The sequence below is a fragment of the Oncorhynchus nerka genome, linkage group LG12 (genome assembly GCF_034236695.1).
Source record: "Oncorhynchus nerka isolate Pitt River linkage group LG12, Oner_Uvic_2.0, whole genome shotgun sequence".
NCBI lineage: Eukaryota > Metazoa > Chordata > Actinopteri > Salmoniformes > Salmonidae > Oncorhynchus > Oncorhynchus nerka.
Genome location: NC_088407.1, coordinates 12686748 through 12710152, shown reverse-complemented (window position 1 = coordinate 12710152; position 23405 = coordinate 12686748). Strand labels below are relative to the sequence as shown.

The following is a 23405-nucleotide window of genomic DNA, read 5'->3' as shown; positions in this document are numbered from 1 at the left end:
GTACTCTGTGTCTGTTCTAACTGTGGGTTGGTTACGTTACATTAACATGTACTCTGTGTCTGTTCTAACTGTGGGTTGGTTACGTTACATTAACATGTACTCTGTGTCTGTTCTAACTGTGGGTTGGTTACGTTACATTAACATGTACTCTGTGTCTGTTCTAACTGTGGGTTGGTTACGTTACATTAACATGTACTCTGTGTCTGTTCTAACTGTGGGTTGGTTACGTTACATTAACATGTACTCTGTGTCTGTTCTAACTGTGGGTTGGTTACATTACATTAACATGTACTCTGTGTCTGGTCTAACTGTGGGTTGGTTACATTAACATGTACTCTGTGTCTGTTCTAACTGTGGGTTGGTTACATTACATTAACATGTACTCTGTGTCTGTTCTAACTGTGGGTTGGTTACATTAACATGTACTCTGTGTCTGGTCTAACTGTGGGTTGGTTACATTAACATGTACTCTGTGTCTGTTCTAACTGTGGGTTGGTTACATTAACATGTACTCTGTGTCTGTTCTAACTGTGGGTTGGTTACATTACATTAACATGTACTCTGTGTCTGGTCTAACTGTGGGTTGGTTACGTTACATTAACATGTACTCTGTGTCTGGTCTAACTGTGGGTTGGTTACATTAACATGTACTCTGTGTCTGGTCTAACTGTGGGTTGGTTACATTAACATGTACTCTGTGTCTGGTCTAACTGTGGGTTGGTTACATTAACATGTACTCTGTGTCTGGTCTAACTGTGGGTTGGTTACATTAACATGTACTCTGTGTCTGTTCTAACTGTGGGTTGGTTACATTAACATGTACTCTGTGTCTGGTCTAACTGTGGGTTGGTTACATTAACATGTACTCTGTGTCTGGTCTAACTGTGGGTTGGTTACATTAACATGTACTCTGTGTCTGGTCTAACTGTGGGTTGGGTACATTAACATGTACTCTGTGTCTGGTCTAACTGTGGGTTGGGTACATTAACATGTACTCTGTGTCTGGTCTAACTGTGGGTTGGTTACATTAACATGTACTCTGTGTCTGGTCTAACTGTGGGTTGGTTACATTAACATGTACTCTGTGTCTGGTCTAACTGTGGGTTGGTTACATTAACATGTACTCTGTGTCTGGTCTAACTGTGGGTTGGTTACGTTACATTAACATGTACTCTGTGTCTGGTCTAACTGTGGGTTGGTTACATTAACATGTACTCTGTGTCTGGTCTAACTGTGGGTTGGTTACATTAACATGTACTCTGTGTCTGGTCTAACTGTGGGTTGGTTACATTAACATGTACTCTGTGTCTGGTCTAACTGTGGGTTGGTTACATTACATTAACATGTACTCTGTGTCTGGTCTAACTGTGGGTTGGTTACATTACATTAACATGTACTCTGTGTCTGGTCTAACTGTGGGTTGGTTACATTAACATGTACTCTGTGTCTGGTCTAACTGTGGGTTGGGTACATTAACATGTACTCTGTGTCTGGTCTAACTGTGGGTTGGTTACATTAACATGTACTCTGTGTCTGGTCTAACTGTGGGTTGGTTACATTAACATGTACTCTGTGTCTGGTCTAACTGTGGGTTGGTTACATTAACATGTACTCTGTGTCTGGTCTAACTGTGGGTTGGTTACATTAACATGTACTCTGTGTCTGGTCTAACTGTGGGTTGGTTACATTAACATGTACTCTGTGTCTGGTCTAACTGTGGGTTGGTTACATTAACATGTACTCTGTGTCTGGTCTAACTGTGGGTTGGTTATGTTACATTAACATGTACTCTGTGTCTGGTCTAACTGTGGGTTGGTTACATTAACATGTACTCTGTGTCTGGTCTAACTGTGGGTTGGTTACATTAACATGTACTCTGTGTCTGGTCTAACTGTGGGTTGGTTACATTAACATGTACTCTGTGTCTGGTCTAACTGTGGGTTGGTTACATTAACATGTACTCTGTGTCTGGTCTAACTGTGGGTTGGTTACATTAACATGTACTCTGTGTCTGGTCTAACTGTGGGTTGGGTATGTTACATTAACATGTACTCTGTGTCTGGTCTAACTGTGGGTTGGTTACATTAACATGTACTCTGTGTCTGGTCTAACTGTGGGTTGGTTACATTAACATGTACTCTGTGTCTGGTCTAACTGTGGGTTGGGAGGTTTTTTATTTTTTTATGTCGTCTGTTTTTTTTTGTATGTTGTAGGTTGTTTGTTTGAATGTTATTGTATGGTTGTTAAAATGTTGTCTGTATCTTGTGTGTGTGTGTGTGTGTGTGTGTGTGTGTGTGTGTGTGTGTGTGTGTGTGTGTGTGTGTGTGTGTGTGTGTGTGTGTTGCAGCGCGTGAGCAGCTGAGGAAAGCGAGACACAGCAGAACTTTCCTGGTAGAGAGAGGGACTGGAGAACTCTGGTCAGAGATGCAGACTGGTTAGTCACACACATACTAGCGTGCACACAGTCAGATAGACAGAACACAGACGGATATCAGAGGGTAGACAGTGAGAAAGGATTTGAGGTCCAGGGTCAAAATAATCAACTCTTCAACTCCCCAATTCGCCAAAAAAATCCCTAAACCGGTCCCTCACCCCATCTCTCTTCTCACTGAGCCATGACAGGGGTCTGGAGAGCCACGTGCCCTCTCTGACCCCTACTACCCTCCCTCCCTTCCTGACACACACACGCCTGCAAGCACAGGCACACACACCATGGCCAGGAAGGGTTTGGCCCCTGAGACTCTCCTCTACAACTCTACTGTAAATAAACTCTCTCTCGCTCTCTCTCTCCCCCCTCTTCCTTTCTCTCCTCTCCTCCCAATTCCTACTGAATTAATCACCCTTTTCACCAAATCTTCTCTTTCCTCCCCTCTCTTTCCTCCCACTCTTTATTCCATCTTTCCCTCCCCTCTCTTTCCTCCCTCTTTTCCTCCTCTCTTTCCTCCCTCTCTTTCTCCCCTCTCTTTCTTCCCTCTTTTCCTCCTCTCTTTCTTCCCTCTCTTTCTCCCCTCTCTTTCTCCCCTCTCTTTTTTCCTCTCTTTCTTCCCTCTTTTCCTCCTCTCTTTCCTCCCTCTTTTCCTCCTCTCTTTCCTCCCTCTCTTTCTTCCCTCTTTTCCTCCTCTCTTTCCTCCCTCTCTTTCTTCCCTTTTTTCCTCCTCTCTTTCCTCCTCTCTTTCCTCCTCTCTCTGTCCTCCCTTTCTCCCTCACTCTATAGCAATAAACACAGAGGTCCAGCCTTATCTCTATAGGTTTCACAAACATAAACAAACATACACACGCAATCTCAGCTATTGTAATACCTGGGAGCTGTTTATGCTTGGGAGATCGACTCATAACAAACTCTCATGGTATACTCAGAGCTCCATCAGAGAGAAAACACACACTGTCAAATACACACACACACATACTGACAGATTAAACCACTGCATCGTAAAAAAAGGAGAGCTCTATTAAAAAATATATACTTTCTTAAACTCCATGAGACACAAATAATTCAAGATTGAGTGCTGAATGATTGAAATTGACACTCAAAAGATACTGATCTTTCATTGTGTGTGTGTGTGTGTGTGTGTGTGTGTGTGTGTGTGTGTGTGTGTGTCTCTCTCTCTCTCTCACCAGGTGACCGGTACATAGTGGCAGACTGTGGAGGAGGAACAGTAGACCTGACAGTTCACCAGATAGAGCAGCCCCAGGGGACACTGAAGGAACTCTACAAGGTCTCAGGTAACAACCTTAGATACCTCACCACCTTAGATACCTCACCATTGACACCTCACCACCTTAGATACCTCACCACCTTAGATACCTCACCATTGACACCTCACCACCTTAGATACCTTACCACCTTAGATACCTCACCTCAGAAACCTCACCTCAGATAACTCACCTCAGATAACTCACCTCAGATAACTCACCTCAGATAACTCACCACCTTAGATACCTCACCACCTTAGATACCTCATCACCTTAGATACCTTACCTTATACAGTACCTAACTGATCAGAGAGCAGCCGCAGGGGACACTGAAGGAACTCTACAAGGCCTCAGGTAACAGATTAATTGTAGCTTAGACACCACCTCTTCACCTACCTACGCCCACCTCTTCACATACCTACACACACCTCTTCACCTACCTACACACACCTCTTCACCTACCTACACACACCTCTTCACCTACCTACGCCCACCTCTTAAATTACCTACGCCCACCTCTTAAATTACCTACGCCCACCTCTTCACCTACCTACGCCCACCTCTTAAATTACCTACGCCCACCTCTTCACCTACCTACGCCCACCTCTTCAATTACCTACGCCCACCTCTTCAATTACCTACCGCCACCTCTTCACCTACCTACACACACCTCTTCACCTACCTACGCCCACCTCTTCACCTACCTACACACACCTCTTCACCTACCTACACACACCTCTTCACCTACCTACACACACCTCTTCACCTAACTACACACACCTCTTCACCTACCTACACACACCTCTTCACCTACCTACACACACCTCTTCACCTACCTACACACACCTACCTACGCACACCTCTTCACCTACCTACACACACCTCTTCACCTACCTACACACACCTCTTCACCTACCTACACACACCTCTTCAACTACCTACACACACCTCTTCACCTACCTACGCCCACCTCTTCACCTACCTACGCCCACCTCTTCACCTACCTACACGCACCTCTTCACCTACCTACACACACCTCTTCACCTACCTACACACACCTCTTCACCTACCTACACACACCTCTTCACCTACCTACACACACCTCTTCACCTACCTACACACACCTCTTCACCTACCTACACACACCTACCTACACACACCTCTTCACCTACCTACACACACCTCTTCACCTACCTACACACACCTCTTCAACTACCTACGCACACCTCTTCACCTACACACACCTACCTACACACACCTCTTCACCTACCTACACACACCTCTTCACCTACCTACACACACCTCTTCACCTACCTACACACACCTACCTACGCCAACATGGCAGCGGTCAGTGGTGAAAACTCAGGGTTGAATAGTTCAGTGTTGAGTACTCGGGTGTATAGTCAGGGGTGAATACTCAGGGTTGAATACTCAGGGGTGTATAGTCAGGGGTGTATAGTCAGGGGTGTATAGTCAGGGGTGTATAGCCAGGGGTGTATAGTCAGGGGTGTATAGTCAGGGTTGAATACTCAGGGGTGTATAGTCAGGGGTGTATAGTCAGGGGTGTATATTCAGGGGTGAATAGTCAGGGGTGAATAGTCAGGGGTGTATAGTCAGGGGTGTATAGTCAGGGGTGTATAGTCAGGGGTGTATATTCAGGGGTGTATAGTCAGGGGTGTATACTCAGGGGTGAATAGTCAGGGGTGTATACTCAGGGGTGTATATTCCTTAGTTGAATAGTCAGGTGTGTATAGTCAGGGGTGAATAGTCAGGGGTGTATAGTCAGGTGTGTATAGTCAGGGGTGTATAGTCAGGGGTGTATATTCCTTAGTTGAATAGTCAGGTGTGTATATTCAGGGGTGTATAGTCAGGGGTGAATAGTCAGGGGTGTATACTCAGGGGTGTAGAGTCAGGGGTGTAGAGTCAGGGGTGAATAGTCAGGGTTGTATAGTCAGGGTTGAATACTCAGGGGTGTATAGTCAGGGGTGTATAGTCAGGGGTGAATAGTCAGGGGTGTATACTCAGGGGTGTAGAGTCAAGGGTGAATAGTCAGGGTTGTATAGTCAGGGTTGAATACTCAGGGGTGTATAGTCAGGGGTATATAGTCAGGGGTGTATATTCAGGGTTGTATAGTCAGGGGTGAATAGTCAGGGGTGAATAGTCAGGGTTGAATAGTCCAGTGTTGAATAGTTCAGTGTTGAGTACTCGGGTGTATAGTCAGGGGTGAATAGTCAGGGGTGTATAGTCAGGGGTGTATAGTCAGGGGTGTATATTCAGGTGTGTATATTCAGGGGTGTATATTCCTTAGTTGAATAGTCAGGGGTGTAGAGTCAGGGGTGTATAGTCAGGGGTGTATATTCAGGTGTGTATATTCAGGGGTGTATATTCCTTAGTTGAATAGTCAGGGGTGTATAGTCAGGGGTGTATATTCAGGTGTGTATATTCAGGGGTGTATATTCCTTAGTTGAATAGGGGTGTATAGTCAGGGGTGTATATTCAGGTGTGTATATTCAGGGGTGTATATTCAGGTGTGTATATTCAGGGGTGTATATTCAGGGGTGTATATTCAGGGGTGTATATTCAGGGGTTAACAGTCAGGTGTGTATATTCAGGGGTGTATATTCAGGGGTGTATATTCAGGGTTGAATTGTCAGGGGTGTATAGTCAGGGGTGTACATTCCTTAGTTGAATAGTCAGGTGTGTATAGTCAGGGGTGTATAGTCAGGGGTGTATAGTCAGGGGTGTATATTCAGGGGTGTATAGTCAGGGGTGTATACTCAGGGGTGTATATTCCTTAGTTGAATAGTCAGGTGTGTATATTCAGGGGTGTATAGTCAGGTTTGTATAGTCAGGGGTGAATAGTCAGGGGTGTATAGTCAGGGTTGTATAGTCAGGTTTGTATAGTCAGGGGTGTATAGTCAGGGGTGTATACTCAGGAGTGAATAGTCAGGGGTGTATATTCCTTAGTTGAATAGTCAGGGGTGTATAGTCAGGGGTGTATAGTCAGGGGTGTATAGTCAGGGGTGTATAGTCAGGGGTGTATAGTCAGGGGTGTATATTCCTTAGTTGAATAGTCAGATGTGTATAGTCAGGGATGAATAGTCAGGGGTGTATTGTCAGGTGTGTATAGTCAGGGGTGTATAGTCAGGGGTGTATACTCAGGAGTGAATAGTCAGGGGTGTATATTCCTTAGTTGAATAGTCAGGTGTGTATATTCAGGTGTGTATATTCAGGGGTGTATATTCCTTAGTTGAATAGTCAGGGGTGTATAGTCAGGGGTGTATACTCAGGAGTGAATAGTCAGGGGTCTATATTCCTTAGTTGAATAGTCAGGTGTGTATAGTCAGGGGTGAATAGTCAGGGGTGTATAGTCAGGTGTGTATAGTCAGGTGTGTATAGTTAGGGGTGTATACTCAGGAGTGAAAAGTCGGGGGTGTATATTCCTTAGTTGAATAGTCAGGTGTGTATATTCAGGGGTGTATAGTCAGGGGTGAATAGTCAGGGGTGAATAGTCAGGGGTGTATACTCAGGGGTGTAGACTCAGGGGTGTAGAGTCAGGGGTGTAGAGTCAGGGGTGAATAGTCAGGGGTGTATACTCAGGGGTGTATAGTCAGGGGTGTATAGTCAGGGGTGTATATTCAGGGGTGTATATTGCTTAGTTGAATAGTCAGGGGTGTATAGTCAGGGGTGTATAGTCAGGGGTGTATATTCAGGTGTGTATATTCAGGGGTGTATATTCCTTAGTTGAATAGTCAGGGGTGTATAGTCAGGGGTGTATAGTCAGGTGTGTATATTCAGGGGTGTATATTCAGGTGTGTATATTCAGGGTGTATATTCAGGGGTGTATATTCAGGGGTTAATAGTCGGGTGTGTATATTCAGGTGTGTATAGTCAGGGGTGTACATTCCTTAGTTGAATAGTCAGGTGTGTATAGTCAGGGGTGTATAGTCAGGTGTGTATAGTCAGGGGTGTACATTCCTTAGTTGAATAGTCAGGTGTGTATATTCAGGGGTGTAGAGTCAGGGGTGTAGAGTCAGGGGTGTAGAGTCAGGGTTGAATACTCAGGGGTGTAGAGTCAGGGGTGTAGGGTCAGGGTTGAATACTCAGGGGTGTATAGTCAGGGGTGTATAGTCAGGGGTGTACATTCCTTAGTTGAATAGTCAGGTGTGTATATTCAGGGGTGTATAGTCAGGGGTGTATATTCCTTAGTTGAATAGTCAGGTGTGTATATTCAGGGGTGTATAGTCAGGGGTGTATATTCAGGGGTGAATAGTCAGGGGTGTATAGTCAGGGGTGTATATTCCTTAGTTGAATAGTCAGGTGTGTATATTCAGGGGTGAATAGTCAGGGGTGTATAGTCAGGGGTGTATATTCCTTAGTTGAATAGTCAGGTGTGTATAGTCAGGGGTGTACAGTCAGGAGTGTAGAGTCAGGGGTGTATAGTCAGGGGTGTAGAGTCAGGGGTGTAGAGTCAGGGGTGTAGAGTCAGGGGTGTATATTCAGGGGTGTATAGTCAGGTGTGTATATTCTGGGGTGTATAGTCAGGGGTGTATATTCAGGGGTGAATAGTCAGGGGTGTATAGTCAGGGGTGTATATTCCTTAGTTGAATAGTCAGGTGTGTATATTCAGGGGTGAATAGTCAGGGGTGTATAGTCAGGGGTAAATAGTCAGGGGTGTATATTCAGGGGTGTATAGTCAGGGGTGTATAGTCAGGGGTGTATATTCAGGGGTGAATAATCAGGGGTGAATAGTCAGGGGTGTATAGTCAGGGGTGTAGAGTCAGGGTTGAATACTCAGGGGTGTATATTCAGGGGTGTATAGTCAGGGGTGTAGATTCAGGGGTGTAGAGTCAGGGTTGAATACTCAGGGGTGTATATTCAGGGGTGTATAGTCAGGGGTGTATAGTCAGGGGTGTATATTCAGGGGTGTATAGTCAGGGGTGTATAGTCAGGGGTGTATAGTCAGGGGTGTATACTCAGGGGTGTATATTCCTTAGTTGAATAATCAGGGGGTGTATATTCCTTAGTTGAATACTCAGGGGTGTATATTCCTTAGTTGAATACTCAGGGGTGTATATTCCTTAGTTGAATACTCAGGGGTGTATATTCCTTAGTTGAATACTCAGGGGTGTATATTCCTTAGTTGAATACTCAGGGGTGTATATTCCTTAGTTGAATACTCAGGGGTGTATATTCCTTAGTTGAATACTCAGGGGTATATATTCCTTAGTTGAATACTCAGGGGTGTATACTCAGGGGTGTATATTCCTTAGTTGAATTCTCAGGGGTGTATACTCAGGGGTGTATATTCCTTAGTTGAATACTCAGGGGTGTATACTCAGGGGTGTATATTCCTTAGTTGAATACTCAGGGGTGTATACTCAGGGGTGTATATTCCTTAGTTGAATACTCAGGGGTGTATACTCAGGGGTGTATATTCCTTAGTTGAATACTCAGGGGTGTATACTCAGGGGTGTATATTCCTTAGTTGAATACTCAGGGGTGTATATTCCTTAGTTGAATACTCAGGGATGTATACTCAGGGGTGTATATTCCTTAGTTGAATACTCAGGGGTGTATATTCCTTAGTTGAATACTCAGGGGTGTATATTCCTTAGTTGAATACTCAGGGGTGTATACTCAGGGGTGTATATTCCTTAGTTGAATACTCAGGGGTGTATATTCCTTAGTTGAATACTCAGGGGTGTATATTCCTTAGTTGAATACTCAGGGGTGTATACTCAGGGGTGTATATTCTTTAGTTGAATACTCAGGGGTGTATATTCCTTAGTTGAATACTCAGGGGTGTATATTCCTTAGTTGAATACTCAGGGGTGTATATTCCTTAGTTGAATACTCAGGGGTGTATATTCCTTAGTTGAATACTCAGGGGTGTATACTCAGGGGTGTATATTCCTTAGTTGAATACTCAGGGGTGAATACTTTTTTACGAGACTCATACAATGTTTTTATTCATATGCTTACTGTAGGAGGTCCATACGGGGCGGTCGGCGTCGACCTCGCCTTTGAAGCAATGCTTTGTAAAATCTTCGGAGAGGACTTTATCGAGAGCTTCAAGGTAATTGCTAGAGCATAGAGCATGACGCTTGTAACGCCAGGATTGTGGGTTTGATTCCGGCTGGGGAATCAAACCCACGATTGTAAACTGCTTTGGATAATAGCGTCTGATAAATATATATTTTTTTAGGCGAAGCGTCCCGCTGCTTGGGTCGACCTGACCATCGCGTTCGAGGCTCGTAAACGCACGGCCACGCCGGGGCGATCCAACGCACTGAATATCTCTCTGCCCTTCTCCTTTATCGACTTCTACAAAAGATACAGAGGACAGAGTGTGGAGACTGCCCTGCGCAAGAGCAAGTATGTTGTGGGGAGAGAAAGGTTGTGTGTGTGTGTGTTTGTATGTGTGTATTTGACCTCTCTCCCTGTGTGAGGATGAACAAAATAAAAAATAGTGTGTAACCCCTCTCTCTACATTAGTAAGAACATAGAAACGTGGTCGTCTCATCCCCTGCATGTCTCTCTCTCTTTATTTATCCGGGCGAGTCAATTAAGAACAAATTCTTATTTACAATGTCTCTCTCTCTCTCTGTCTAGCATGAACATAGTGAAGTGGTCGTCTCAGGGAATGCTACGTCTCACTCCTGAAGCCATGAACGAACTGTTCCAACCCACCATTAACAACATCATCAAACACATTGGTGAGACACACACACACACACTCTCTAACATTATTTGGTCTGACAATGTAGCATAAAGGGGCACATTTTATATAAACCTCAACATTGACATGTTGGTCTCACCTTCCCTCTCATTCCTCTCTCCCTCCAGAGGAGTTGATGCAGAGACAGGAAGTGCAGGGTGTTCGCTTCCTGTTCCTGGTTGGGGGTTTCGCTGAGTCGCCCATGCTGCAGCGGGCGGCCCAGAATGCTTTGGGTCAAATGTGTCGCATCATCATCCCTCAGGATGTGGGTCTGACAATACTGAAAGGGGCTGTGTTGTTCGGACTGGACCCCACCGTGGTGAGAGTATATACACACAGACAAACACTATGGTACGCACACACCGTGGTATGCACACACACACCGTGGTACGCACACACACACCGTGGTACGCACACACACATCGCGGTACGCACAGTCACACCGTGGTACACACAGTCACACCGTGGTACGCACACACACACACAGTCTTGTATAACTGACCTTGTGGGGGGACAAAATTCAGCCCCACTCAAAATTCTATATTCCCTAACCCTTAACCTTAATCCAAAAACCTAACTCTAAACCTAACCCTAAAACTAACCCAAGCTCTTAACCCTAAAACTAACCCTAGCTCCTAACCCTAAACCTAACCCTAGCTCCTAAACCTAAAACTAACCCTAGCTCCTAAACCTAAAACTAACCCTAGCTCCTAAACCTAAAACTAACCCTAGCTCCTAACTCTAAAACTAACCCTAGCTCCTAACTCTAAAACTAACCCTAGCTCCTAACTCTAAAACTAACCCTAGCTCCTAACTCTAAAACTAACCCTAGCTCCTAACTCTAAAACTAACCCTAGCTCCTAACTCTAAAACTAACCCTAGCTCCTAACCCTAGCTCCTAACCCTAAACCTAACCCTAGCTCCTAACCCTAGCTCCTAACCCTAAAACTAACCCTAGCTCCTAACCCTAACCCTAGCTCCTAACTCTAAAACTAACCCTAGCTCCTAACCCTAGCTCCTAACCCTAAACCTAACCCTAGCTCCTAACCCTAGCTCCTAACCCTAAAACTAACCCTAGCTCCTAACCCTAACCCTAGCTCCTAACTCTAAAACTAACCCTAGCTCCTAACCCTAAAACTAACCCTAGCTCCTAACCCTAAACCTAACCCTAGCTCCTAACCCTAGCTCCTAACCCTAAAACTAACCCTAGCTCCTAACCCTAAAACTAACCCTAGCTCCTAACCCTAGCTCCTAAACCTAAAACTAACCCTAGCTCCTAAACCTAAAACTAACCCTAGCTCCTAACTCTAAAACTAACCCTAGCTCCTAACTCTAAAACTAACCCTAGCTCCTAACTCTAAAACTAACCCTAGCTCCTAACCATTAAACTAACCCTAAAACTAACCATTAAACTAACCCTAAAACTAACCCTAGCTCCTAACCCTAAACCTAACCCTAGCTCCTAAACCTAAAACTAACCCTAGCTCCTAACCCTAAAACTAACCCTAGCTCCTTACCCTAAAACTAACCCTAAAACTAACCCTAGCTCCTAACCCTAAAACTAACCCTAGCTCCTAACCCTAAAACTAACCCTAGCTCCTAACCCTAAACCTAACCCTAGCTCCTAAACCTAAAACTAACCCTAGCTCCTAAACCTAAAACTAACCCTAGCTCCTAAACCTAAAACTAACCCTAGCTCCTAACCCTAAACCTTATTCTAACCTTAACCCTTAACCCCCTAGTTGGTCAAATTTTTGTGGACTTCTGGTTAAACACCTCCACTCTCAACCCCACTGTGGTACGTATACATACTACTACCATGGGTGCATCTCAATTGTATTTCCTTATTGCCTTGATTCCTCTCTCCTCGTATCCTTCTCAAAAGGTTCCTCCACTCTGAACTTCTCCAATGGGTTGAGAAGGAGGTGAGGACAGAGGATGTGAGGAATCAAGGAAATACGATTGAGATTCACCTCCAGTTCTAAACATTTCCCCTGTTCCTCCCTCCAGGTGCTATGACGTCACCAACTAGTCGAACCAATCGCCGCTCTCTCTCCTCTCCCCAGGAGACACACACACACTGTGGCACCCTGTTATAAACATTTTCCCTCTACTTTTACTCTCCTTCAGGTGCGTGTGCGTCGTTGCCCTCTGACCTACGGCGTTGGGGTTCTAAACCGCTTCGTGGAGGGTCGACACCCCCGGGACAAACTACTGGTCAAGGAAGGCCGTGATTGGTGCACCGACATCCTCGACAGATTCGTCTCCGTTGACCAATCAGTGGCTTTAGGCGAGGTCGTGAGGCGGAGCTACACACCGGCTAGGTCGGGTCATACACACACTTACACACAGCAAAGTCGGGTTACACAAACACAATGAGGTTGGGTCAGACACACACAGTACCTACACACATAAACATGCACACAAACAGACACACACAGCATGGCTGGGAAGGTCTTAAGGGACCCAAGACTCTGCACCTCCACACACACACACACAAACTTAGAGAGAATCACCAAACCTTCTCCCTCTTTCTCCAGATCCGGCCAGAGGAAGATCATCATCAATATCTACTGCAGCGTCAGCGACGACGTTGTTTACATCAGCGACCCTGGAGTGAGGAAGTGTGGCGCGATCACTCTGGATCTACCGGAGGCGTTGCCGGGGACGGTTGCCGGGGCGGAAAGGAGAGAGATCCGAGCCACAATGCAGTTCGGAGACACAGAGATCAAAGTGACGGCGGTGGACATGGCGACCAATCAGACGGTCCGAGCCGCCATCGACTTCCTTTCAAATTGAGGAGACTGACCACAATGCCAAAAGGTCAAAGGGTAAAGAAGGAGAAAGTAGGAAATGGACCCACGAGGAATAACGTCAAAGATCCAGGATCAATTAAATGTTTTAATATTGAGTTATGGCACGATGTGACATTTTAAGTGACGACATGACCTTCAAACTGCTCAACGTCACAATTCCTTTCTCACATCGAAACAAAACATCTCAATCTGATCTAGGATGAGGTCCCTCTGGGAGTGACTGCTGCCTGAATATATTGGGCTTGTTGGAGACCACTGCCGAATCCTGACCAATCACCTTGAATTGTAAAGAGCTACTCATGATTACTTGTAGATAAGTCAGTCAGCATTTACCCACTATGCATCACGGATCAAATCTTTGCTCTCGAACAATTGCCATAGACTCTTGCCTGTATCTAGTTCCAGTGCCTCCAGTCTTCAATTCAACTGATAATATAATAATAATACTAATGTCTTTGTTGTAGTGCCACCTTGTGGCCACTGGATTGAATGACCAGCTGAACATGCCTTTTACTTTCTATGTATGGAGAAATTAACTGAACTGTGGACTGGTTGTGACGAGGACTGACAGAAATATGCTATGAATATATCTGAACCATTGATTGTATACACTAGTAATTTAGACCTTTTATATACAGTTGCTTGAAGGAAATGTAGGCTTCTTGGAAAAACACCAAATAAGGTATGATCACAACAGTATTTAAGTTGTGTACAGTACATGCAGATATCCTGATGGATCCTGTATTTTATACCCTTATATGAAATATTATCATTTTATGTATAAAGAACTATCTTAAGAAATAACCTGTTTATAGCTTGTTCATCGAAGATAACCATATTAACTGTCGGTTAAAGCTAGAATCCTTATTTTGCTAGAATTCTTATTTTGCTAGAATTCTTATTTTGCTAGAATTCTTATTTTGCTAGAACTATTTTGCAAGACTATCACATTATTTTGCTAGAATCCTATTTTGCTAGAATCCTATTTAGCTAGAATTCTTATTTTGCAAGAATCCTTATTTTGCTATAATTCTAATAAGAATTCTTAATTTGCTATAATTCTTATTTTGCTAGAATCCTTATTTCACCCATTTTGGTCAAAAGCTAAGGGTTGGGCTTGGGAAAATGTAATGACTCAAAACCATAGACAGAGCTATGTATATAAGGACGGACCATCCATGATATGAAATGTAATAGTTAACCATGTTGAGGCTATACACTGTTTGCATTTACATTGTTAACAAAAATTGAGTAAAAGAAGCTCATATTTGGGGTTCTGATGGTGTAAGATAGCTGAACTAAAAGCTCACGAGGCATGTAAAAATAGGACATAGTACAGGAAGTATTCACCCCCATTGACTTATTCCACATTTTGTTGTTGTTACAAAGTGAGATTAAAATTGATTTGGAACTTTCTTTTGTCAATGATCTACACAAAATACTCTATAATGTCAGTGGGAAAAAATTATAATATTTGTATATTTTTTTAAATAAAACAAATCTTGATTAGATAAGTATTCAACCCCCTGAGTCAATACGTTAGAATCACCTTTGGCAGCAATTACAGCTGAGTCTTTCTGGGTAAGTCTCTAAGAGTCATTACAGCTGAGTCTTTCTGGGTAAGTCTCTAAGAGTCATTACAGCTGAGTCTTTCTGGGTAAGTCTCTAAGAGTCATTACAGCTGAGTCTTTCTGGGTAAGTCTCTAAGAGTCATTACAGCTGTGAGTCTTTCTGGGTAAGTCTCTAAGAGTCATTACAGCTGTGAGTCTTTCTGGGTAAGTCTCTAAGAGTCATTACAGCTGTGAGTCTTTCTGGGTAAGTCTCTAAGAGTCATTACAGCTGTGAGTCTTTCTGGGTAAGTCTCTAAGAGTCATTACAGCTGAGTCTTTCTGGGTAAGTCTCTAAGAGTCATTACAGCTGAGTCTTTCTGGGTAAATCTCTAAGAGTCATTACAGCTGAGTCTTTCTGGGTAAGTCTCTAAGAGTCATTACAGCTGAGTCTTTCTGGGTAAATCTCTAAGAGTCATTACAGCTGTGAGTCTTTCTGGGTAAGTCTCTAAGAGTCATTACAGCTGAGTCTTTCTGGGTAAGTCTCTAAGAGTCATTACAGCTGAGTCTTTCTGGGTAAGTCTCTAAGAGTCATTACAGCTGAGTCTTTCTGGGTAAGTCTCTAAGAGTCATTACAGCTGTGTCTTTCTGGGTAAGTCTATAAGAGTCTTTCTGGGTAAGTCTCTAAGAGTCATTACAGCTGAGTCTTTCTGGATAAGTCTCTAAGAGTCATTACAGCTGTGTCTTTCTGGGTAAGTCTCTAAGAGTCATTACAGCTGTGTCTTTCTGGGTAAGTCTCTAAGAGATTTGCACACCTGGATTGTACAACATTTGCACATTATTCTTTTTACAAATCTTCAAGCTCCGTCAAGTTGGTTGTTATTCATTGTTAGACAGCCATTTTCAAGTCATGCCATACATTTTCAAGACAATTTAAGTCAAACCTGTGACTAGGCCACTCAGGATCATTCAACTCCCGTGTATATTTGGCCTTGTGTTTCAGGTTGTTGTCCTGCTGAAAGGGGAATTTGTCTGAAAGGTGAATTTGTCTCCCAGTGTGTGTTGGGAAGCAGACTGAACCAGTATTTCCCGTAACATGATGCAGCCACGCCTACTCCTTTGGCTGAGAAGCAACCCCACACATGAATGGTCTCAGGATGCTTTACTGTTGGCATGACACAGGACTGATGGTGGCGCTCACCTTGTCTTCTCCGGACAAGCTTTTTTCCAGATGCCCCAAACAATCGGAAGGGGATTCAGAGAAAATGACTTTAACCCAGTCCTCACCAGTCCAATCCCTGTACCTTTTGCAGAATATCAGTCTGTCCCTGATGTTTTTCCTGGAGAGAAGTGGCTTCTTTGCTGCCCTTCTTGACACCAGGCCAACCTCCAAAAGTCTTCACCTCACTGTGTGTGCAGATGCACTCACACCTGCCTGCTGCCGTTCCTGAGCAAGCTGTGTACTGGTGGTGCCCCGATCCCACAGCTGAATCAACTTTAGGATACGGTCCTGGCGCTTGCTGGACTTTCTTGGGCGCCCTGAAGCCTTCTTCACAACAACTGAACCGCTCTCCTGGAAGTTCTTGAAGATCTGATAAATGGTTGATTTCGGTGCAATCTTGCTGGCAGCAATATCCTTGCCTGTGAAGCCCTTTTTGTGCAAAGCAATGATGACGGCATGTGTTTCCTTGCAGGTAACCATGTTTGACAGAGGAAGAACAATGATTCCAAGCACCACCCTCCTTTTGAAGCTTCCAGTCTGTTATTCAAACTCAATCAGCATGACAGAGTGATCTCCAGCCTTGTCCTCGTCAACACTCACACCTGTGTTAACGAGAGAATCACTGACATGATATCAGCTGGTCCTTTTGTGGCAGGGCTGAAATGCAGTGGAAATGTTTTTGGGGGATTCAGTTCATTTGCATGGCAAAGAGGGACTAAGCAATTAATTGCAATTCATCTGATCACTCTACATAACATTCTGGAGTATATGCAAATTTTCATCATACAAACTGAGGCAGCAGACTTTGTGAAAATTACAATTTGTGTCATTCTCAACTTTTGGCCACGACTATGTGTGGGGACAGAGATTGTGCAATAATGAATGACTCAGTCCATGCAATTTAAGCAATTGTTATGCTCCTGAACAAAATTAAATTAAACTTGCAACAATTTCATTTTTTACAGTTACAGTATATAAGGAACTCAGTCAATTGGAAATAAATTAATTAGGCCCTAATCTATGGATTTCACATGACTTGGAATATAGATATGCATCTGCTGGTCACAACTACCTTAAAAAGGTTGGGGAGAGGTTCAGAAAACCAGTCAGTATCCGTTGTGACCACCATTTGCCTCACGCAGCGTGACACATCTCCTTTGCATAGAGTTGATCAGGCTGTTGATTGTGGCCTGTTGTCCCACTCCTTTTCAATGGCTGAGAAGTTGCTAGACATCGGCGGGAACTGGAACACGCTGTCGTACCTGTTGATCCAGAGTATGCCACACATGCTCAATGGGCGACATGTCTGGTGAGGATGCAGGCCATGGAAGAACTGGAATTGTGTACAGATCCTTGCAACATGGGGCCGTGCATTACCATGCTGAAATGTGAGTTGATGGCGGCGGAGGATTGGCCCGACAATGTGCTTCAGGATCTCATCCCGGTATCTCTGTGCATTCAAATTGCTATCGATAAAGTGCAAATATGTTTGTCTGTAGCTTAACCCCACCATGGGACACTCTGTTCATGTTGACATCAGCAAATCTGCTCACCCACACGACGCCATACACGTCTGCCTGGTAGTTAAAACCGGCATTCATCCGCGAAGAGCACACTTCTCCAGCGTGCCAGTGGCCATTACGACCCAGGTGAGGACGACAAGCACAGATGAGCGTCCCTCATACGTTTTGAGTTTATGTAGAAATTCTTCAGTTGTGCAAACCTAGTTTCATCAAACCCAGTTTCATCAGCTGTCCGGATGGCTGGTGTCTGACAATCCTGCAGGTGAAGAAGCCGGATGTGGAAGTCATGAGGCCAGTTGGACATACTGCCAAATTCTCAAAAACGACATTGAGGCGGCTTATGGTAGAGAAATTAACATTCAATTCTCTGGCAAAAGCACAAGTGGACAATCCCTGCAGTCAGCATGCCGCCTCAAAACGTGCCACATCTGTGGCATTGTGTTGTGTGACGAACCCACACATTTCAGAGAGTGCCATTTTATTGTCCAAGCAGAAGGTGCACCTGTGTAATGATCATGCCATTTAAATCAGCTTCTTGATATGCCACACCTGTCAGGTGAATTATCATCTTGGCCAAGTCCACTAACACTAAATAAATTGAGAAATAAACTTTGTGCGTATGGAACATATCTGGGATCTTTTATTTCACCTCATGAAACCAACACTTTACATGCGTTTATATTTTTGAGGCTTGCCAAAACAAAAAGGCTTGGATACTTATTGTTATGGCAACCACCAACCGTCATTGAAGGGCAGGTAAACACAATGCATCAGGATTTCGACTAGTGAAGTCTTCAAGATCATCAAATCCAAGATATTTTCAGCTAATATTCAAACACACACCCCTCTTCCTGCAACACACAGGAGACAGTAGTTGAGCTGTAGAATTATTGATTTTAATGGTCCAATAATAAATAGCAACAAAAACATTGTCAACATCATCGACTAACTCAGTGCGTGTGACAGTTACAAGCATTACAAAAGATGGCACCCTTGACTCTGTCCTAGACAATGGCTGGGGGGGGGGGGGGGGGTTTAAACACATGCAAAAAAAAAGAAAAGAATATGGTATTGTGGTGAGGCGGCTCAAGTATCCAACCATCCCAATGTGAGACAAAGGGAATAAGAGTTGTGGTTAGTAGTTTGTAAGACACAGGCTGATGTTAGTCATGACAGGTGAATTGGTTTGGCCGACTAATGCATTAAGATGACTGGACAACATAGATGCCATCACTTACAAGGAGAGAAAAGGGAAATTGGACCAAATTCTACCACCATCCAAGCCAGAGCCCAGAGTACCACTACTACCGTTGCTGTTGCACCCCTCCGGTAAGAAGTGTTGGAGGCGACTGAAGTGAGACTAGACCAGAGCCATAGACATACATCGCTCAGTAAACTCCATTAGAATTTAGAGCCTCTCTAATAGAACCGCCATGTTGGTTCCAAACATTCCAAAGACTATCACATTCTAATTAAAATGAACAGAATGTAATCTAGACTGCTGTTGTCATGGGAACATTTAGTAACAAAGTGGATGATTCTTTCCTATTTCACCTAGTTTGCCAGAATGTCGGTCTATGGCTCTGTAGGTTAGAGGTCAGGGTCCCCCCTTAGTGAGCATGGGGTCTGCCACGTCCCCGGCCTCTCCCGCCCCCTGGTGGCCCTTCTACGCTACTGCGTGGATTCTTGATGGTCTCGTCCACTGAGAGGATGAGGCAGGCGGCCTCGCTGGCAGCAGTCAGTGCGTTGATACGCACGATGGAGGGTTCCCACACACACGCCAAGTAGTTATCAGCTATATCCTCATTGTTCACGTCTACACCGTACCACATACCACCCTAAGAGGAGAGAGGGAGAGAGAAGGGGGGAGGTTAGTGTGTGTGGATCTCTCATAGGGTATGAGCAGTAAGCCTAATGAAGCAAGACTATAAATTAAAATCGGTGAAAAGTGGGTGCAGGTGCATCTGCGACAGCAGAAAATCTGATGCTAGTGGTTTTTCAACAGCAAGGCTCAGATCAACACGGCAGCATCAACATAGTTGCTATTGTTAAAAAAAAAAAGTTTAAATGTTTCTATATTTGTATATCTCACACTCAAAGTGAAAAGAATGTGGCTACAATTCATTGGTTACTGACAAGACCCAAATATCACTTTTGAACACATGATTTTTGTAAAGTTCACGCAGTCAACATGTAGCCAAGTCGGACAGTTTTTATCCCCATAATCAGAGTTGAACATGAATTTCGTCCCAGTAAGGGGACATCCTGTGTCTACACAAAACCATAGAATTCCATATAGAACCCCTATTAATTCAATAGGATCTGTGAGCCTAGTCGTAAAGATTTAACTTTTAAAATGTATTAGCCTATCTTCTAATGAGCCATAAGCAGTCATGTTATCAAACAACTACTTCAAAAGTCTTATGTGGGATCCCTGCAGGGTACGCAGGGATGCCGAAACGACAAGAGGCCATGTTCATTTTAAAGCCTAATTTCTAGATATTTTTCTGCTTATAAATTGTGACATTTGGTAGACTGTCAGTCAAATAGTCTACAATACCTTCTCTTCTGTCATTACTTGACGCTCGTCTAGAATAAAAAAATAAATAAAAGCTTTGCTCACCAGGATAAGGTCATATCGATAGAATGTTGATGATGCACTGATCAGGTCATATCGATAGAATGTTGATGATGCACTGATCAGGTCATATCGATAGAATGTTGATGATGCACTGATCAGGTCATATCGATAGAATGTTGATGATGCACTGATCGTTTTATCTAGTTGACGGTCAAGTTCTTTCATTTCGGCTTGGCTCACAGAGCAAGGACCGGGGGAGACATCCAAATGATAGTTTGAACCGTTTTAAAAGACCTGGAAAGCTGTGAAAACGATCCAACATGTTCTCTGATAGCATTTCAGTTGGTCTTAGATGCATATTTTGTGTGGTTGAAAAATGAAACGGTCAACTTTTTTTTTTTAAATAGCATGTTTGGGCTACACAACAGGACCCTAAGCGACCAATCACATTCTCTCAAGATGTTGAAAGAAATATTCTTTCATATTTCTCCACTCCTGTCGGTCGCTCATCTCTGGGTCGGCCAAGAGTTATCGTTCAACCACACCTCATTTGAGCGTATTCAACAAGTTGAAGTCTATTGGCTCATTCTTCATGCGGTAATGATCAAGTAATTAGGTTCCAAGAAAAATCCTCTAGTTTTCTAATTATTGTGACAGGCTCATGTTTTAACGGTGTAACCCCCCAATGTTTTTTTAAACTTACTTTCACCTCTACCCATAATGCAACACAATGAAAAGGTGACCAACGACAGTCAACATCTGGACTAAAGTGATCCGCTGGAACGTGCCCACCTACCCACCTGTGTAGGCATGGTGTGTGTGTGTGTGTGTACCTGTGCGTGCTTGGCGCGCAGCTTGTTGAGTATGTTGGTGGCATCGAAGCCTGCGTTGTCACACAGCTGTCTGGGGATAATCTCTAGAGCCTTAGCGTATGCTCCAATCAGCAGCTGCTGCTTGCCAGGAATGGTTCTGGAATAATCACGCAGGTACTTTGAGAGTTCCATCTCGATCGCACCTCCGCCAGCCACGATGGAGTCATTCTGGAGAGGAGAGGATGGAGGGAGAGGTTAGTGAATGGTTCTAGAATAATCACGAAGGTACTTTGAGAGTTCCATCTCTACTGCACCAGCACCCCCCTAGGATGGAGGAGAGGAGACGACAAGACGGAGGAAAGGAGACAATTTAGACTCTTATTTACAATGACGGCCTAGGAACATTGGGTTTAACTGCCTTGTTCAGGGGCAGAATGAGATTTTAACTTTATTTATTTTATTTTGACTGTTAGGGAACAGTGAAATGTGCTGGATAGGAGGAAGCATTTAACTACACAGATGCCGTGGGTTAGTTTAGGTACCCAGCACAAGCACTGATTAAATATCAGCTCACTGTAGAAGGATGGCATTGGTTTAAGTCAGAGTTTGGTAGAGGGAGCACTTGCCACAAAAATAATTTTTAGCTTTAGGATGTGCCCTCTATCCAACTCTATGGTTTAGGTCCAGTGGCCTGCGGGTCAACCTACCTTGATGGCTCTGCGTACGATCATGATGGCGTCGTGTAGAGAGCGTTCCGTCTCCTCCATAAACTGCTCGGCTCCGCCCCTCAGGATGATGGTACACGTATGGGAGCGAGGACAACCCTTGAAGAAGTTATACCTGGAGGAACGGGGCACGCATTAAAAAAAACACAGACTAGAAAAATCACAATTTTAAACAAGGCTGGGTGAGATTCTCCCAATATTTGCAATACAATTTTTTTTAAAGACCCTGCCAGGCCAGTGAAATGTTCTACTAGCCAGGGCCCGGTTTCCTGATATCGATGGAACTTAGGCGAACGAGTGTTTTAACACTGGCCTGCATCCTCTCTCCTAACACGCATTGTTACAAAATGGCCGAAGATGTTAGAGCACGTGTCGATAGGCCTAGGAGAAAGGCAGCTCTGTATTCTCCATTCAAACATCAAACGGGCCTCCTGAGGCGCAGCAGTCTCAGGCACTGCACCACAGTGCTGAAGGCATCACTACAGACCCGGATTCGATCTCAGGCTGTGTCCTAATTGTCCGTCCCATAGGGTTCGCACAATTGGTCCTGCGTCATCCGGGTTAGGAGAGTTTGGCCGGGGGCCGGGGGGGCTTACTTAGCTTATTGCGCTCTAGTGACTCCTTGTGGCGGGCATATAGGTGCAGCTGTCTTCCATGTTAAAATGGGCAGGTGTTAAGGAGGGTCATGTTTTGGAGGACGCATGACTCGACTGTCGCATCTCTCGAGCCCGTTGGGGAGTTGGAGCAATGAGACATGATCAAACTCGGATATCATGAAATTGGAGAGAAGGGGGTGAAATATAAAAACCGTACCACTATTCCACAATACCGACGACAGATCAAATCCTGGTGAAATTATCACCAATATGGCTGCAAATATTAAGACAAGATTATTTTAGCCCAAATGTTTAGCCTCCCTACAATAGGCCTAACGCACGAAATCATTGATTTGGCACTTCCTGAAATATATTGAGTCAAAAATTAGACAACGTACAACTGGCAAAATATGAATTGAATTAAGGTGAAATTGATACCTATACATTGAAATAAATTTCACCTTAATTCAATTCATATTTTGCCAGCTGTACGCTGTCTAATTTTTGACTCTATATATTTCAGGAAGTGCCAAATCAATGATTTTGTGCGTGTGTTGTCCACTGTAGGTCTCATAAGACAGTCCTCTTGGTTTTCATTTGAAGCGTCATTTTATACTCTTCACTTGTTTGGCAACTTGGTATTTGTAGTCAACTTTGTACTGGGCGGTCACAGAGACAAAAACATTTATTCTGTGTTTAGCGGAGATGTTCTGCTAAAAATAAAATTGTGCAAAATAAGTTTTATCCAACAGCGCACTTAGCCGTTCTACAAATGTTCCCGAAGCAATCGGCAAATAAACACACTGAAGTTCCTCCTAGGAGCTCTCACCTCTCTCCTCCAACCTGCACCTCCTCAAAGACTTCACAGCGCCCCAGGACATCGTCTGTCATGGAGCCAACACTGGTCTGGATGGAGCCCCCGCAGGCCTGGAGGACACATTACACCGTAAGAAATACAGCAACACACACCACATTAGGAACAATACAGTTTGAAAAAGCACAAACCAATAGAAGATACCATTGATAAGAATTACACTCCGACAGATGCTCTAAATTCAGACAAATGCTTGTGAACTTCTCAAATGAGAAAACAAGACATTTTCCATGGCTTGGAAGACTCAACTAATGAACACAACCCAGTTTTAATATCCATATATCTGACTGCGGTC

At 44.0% G+C, this 23405-nt stretch overlaps 2 protein-coding genes across 5 annotated transcripts in view; one reads left to right on the top strand and one right to left on the bottom strand.

The window, feature by feature from the left end:
* hspa12b (heat shock protein 12B) overlaps nt 1–14645 on the top strand; it is a 70359-nt gene extending 55714 nt beyond the window's left edge. Inside the window, exons 9-16 of one of the 2 annotated variants that reach the window (XM_065025243.1) lie at nt 2348–2434; nt 3619–3723; nt 9684–9772; nt 9902–10071; nt 10309–10412; nt 10543–10733; nt 12545–12738; nt 12955–14645. In XM_065025243.1, the coding sequence (XP_064881315.1) occupies nt 2348–2434; nt 3619–3723; nt 9684–9772; nt 9902–10071; nt 10309–10412; nt 10543–10733; nt 12545–12738; nt 12955–13213 (1199 nt within the window). In that variant the 3' untranslated portion in view covers nt 13214–14645. Of the gene's footprint in view, nt 1–2347; nt 2435–3618; nt 3724–9683; nt 9773–9901; nt 10072–10308; nt 10413–10542; nt 10766–12544; nt 12739–12954 lie in introns of those variants that run through there. The other variant, XM_065025244.1, reaches the window with a different exon arrangement.
* A 3487-nt stretch (nt 14646–18132) lies between these two features.
* The window catches only part of cct7 (chaperonin containing TCP1, subunit 7 (eta)), a 12722-nt gene continuing 7449 nt past the window's right edge, over nt 18133–23405 (bottom strand). For 2 of the 3 annotated variants that reach the window (XM_029674155.2, XM_065025242.1), the window contains exons 10-13: nt 23066–23163; nt 21623–21755; nt 20937–21143; nt 18397–19360 (exon numbers count right to left, since the gene is read on the bottom strand). In XM_029674155.2, coding sequence (XP_029530015.2) covers nt 19133–19360; nt 20937–21143; nt 21623–21755; nt 23066–23163 — 666 coding nt within the window. In that variant the 3' untranslated portion in view covers nt 18397–19132. Of the gene's footprint in view, nt 18374–18396; nt 19361–20936; nt 21144–21622; nt 21756–23065; nt 23164–23405 lie in introns of those variants that run through there. The other variant, XR_010465259.1, reaches the window with a different exon arrangement.